The following is a 1,981-nucleotide window of genomic DNA, read 5'->3' on the forward strand; positions in this document are numbered from 1 at the left end:
GCTATGACGTAATCGGCCTTCGAATCCGGTCTTCTAAGGATGCGTCCTAGGTTTTCGAACAGAGCAATGAGTCGATGCAATCAGCTGGTTTCCTTAGATAGAAAACTTTGAATCAATCTGACTGGATAATCTGGTGAACTGGAAAGTGACCTGAGATGACATGATGTGAATTGGAGCTATAGAAATAAACCGAATAGAATTGAATTAAAGAACTGGTTTCTCTTTTTAGCCCTCGCTGTTCGATTCTGGCTAATCTCCCCGGCACCGACCTGTACAGAGACCAGAAGGATTACCTGCAGGTGAAATTGAGTAAAGAACGCTTTAATCATACCTGCTGGATCATTTTTAACCGTCATTCATCCTTTTTAGGTGTTTCAACCAAAGGGGGTAAAAATCTTCCGCATACCTTCACCGATCTTCTTTGCCAACATCGAGTTCCTCAGGAGCAAGCTGGTAGAAGCCGTACGTAGGAAATGCTGCTGCTTCCATAACGGCCCCAATCTGTTTTTATCCTGGATTAAAGTCTGTAATGTTGATCTTTGCTTCAGGTCGGGTTCAGTCCTCAGAGGGTTTTACGGAAAAGGGAAAAGGCGCTCCGAAAAATCAAGGCAACGTTCCAGAAGAGAGATCCCACAATCACAGAGGTGGGTGGTAATCCTGTAATCCCAGCATGAAACATTGGTTCTAATATTGTTGCAAAGTTATTGGAATTTTAAAATCCAGAAATGAACCTTTGAAAAATGTCTTAATCAAAAAACGAAGAGTAACTTTTCAAATATTTGATTAAACCTTTTGTTAAAAACATTTTATACTTTATCAAATTTTTCAAAGGTCTGTTTTTCAGATTTACCTTTTTACATGAGGGTTAGGATTGCCCAGCGGTCCACATGTGCTTTGTGTCCCTGGTGCCCTGTGGGAGGGCCTTCAGGAGTACAGAGTCAGGGGCCCTTTACTGGGGGCCGTCCAGTCTGTTTAAGCGGAGCAGAAGTTTATTCCGTGTTAAGTGGATTAAGTTGGACCTGCTCCCAGTGCATCCTGCCCTGTGTTAGCAGTGCTGTTCACAACTGAAAAGACCAATCAAAAAGCTGTTTCAGTATCCCCAGAACCAGTCAGTCAGTCTGCTGTTAGCAAATCCAGAACCCTGACTAGATCCCAAAATGTTCAGGGAGCATCATACTTCCCCATATGTGATTTATCTTAGGGTTTTAAAGGGCTGGTTATCCTCCCGCAGCAGTTTATTGCAGTGATGCCCAATATTGAAGCATGGTCTGCGCTATGTTATTCCACGCCACAACGCCAGAGGGCCAATCAGGAACTAGCCGTGGGTCTAGATACGGCCGAGGCGGTGAGGAAGTGGGGGCAAGTTTGTACGACAACGGAGGGACATGAGAAAAAGCGGGGATCCAGGTGGAAAAAGGGTCCCAGCTTTCTGGTGCACCTCGCCCTTCTAGCTGGTCCATCTTTCCAAAATGGCGGTCAGACAATCAAAACAAGCCGCAAAGGTACCAAACAGGAAATACGCATAGAGTGGATGTAGATTTGACCAATCAGAGGCCTCCTATATGCGGCACTGTCTGCGGTCACCTACGATTTTGGCGAGGTGAAGCAGAGTGTCTGCGACGCACACCCCGATGACCTGGTTTCTGAGTATACAGCCTTTATTCTACATCTGTCTCAAAAGTCCACCCAACCACCAAAGGTTGAAAAGACGACATGATTTACGTGCAAATGACGTCTACATTAAGTTGAAACGTCTACTAAGTTGAAAAGGGAAAGGTGAAACACTGTCAGATTGTTGAAACGTCTATTATTGGACAAAATCAAACCGACCAATCAAAGCCCAATTTTTAACAAGTATTTCTGGACTGAATCCAGACTCCAACGGAACGACAAGATTTAGCCTAAAAACGAGTGTTGCTCCTATGCCATTTTTTGGCCCTAATACTGATACCTGATACCTGGCTGGGCAGTGTTGGCCGAT

The 1,981-nt window shown here is 44.6% G+C and overlaps 1 protein-coding gene across 1 annotated transcript in view; it reads left to right on the forward strand.

Annotated features, from left to right (window-relative positions):
- The window catches only part of LOC107101281 (chloride anion exchanger-like), a gene marked incomplete at its 3' end in the record, with an annotated part of 26,345 nt that overhangs the window by 16,593 nt on the left and 7,771 nt on the right, over positions 1–1,981 (forward strand). The window contains exons 12-15 of the mRNA XM_015400137.1: positions 230–299; positions 370–462; positions 549–644; positions 1,601–1,680. Of these exons, the coding sequence (XP_015255623.1) occupies positions 230–299; positions 370–462; positions 549–644; positions 1,601–1,680 (339 nt within the window). The remainder of the gene's footprint in view (positions 1–229; positions 300–369; positions 463–548; positions 645–1,600; positions 1,681–1,981) is intronic.

The sequence above is a fragment of the Cyprinodon variegatus genome, unplaced genomic scaffold, assembly GCF_000732505.1.
Source record: "Cyprinodon variegatus isolate N-32 unplaced genomic scaffold, C_variegatus-1.0 Scaffold1076, whole genome shotgun sequence".
NCBI classification, from domain to species: Eukaryota; Metazoa; Chordata; class Actinopteri; order Cyprinodontiformes; family Cyprinodontidae; genus Cyprinodon; species Cyprinodon variegatus.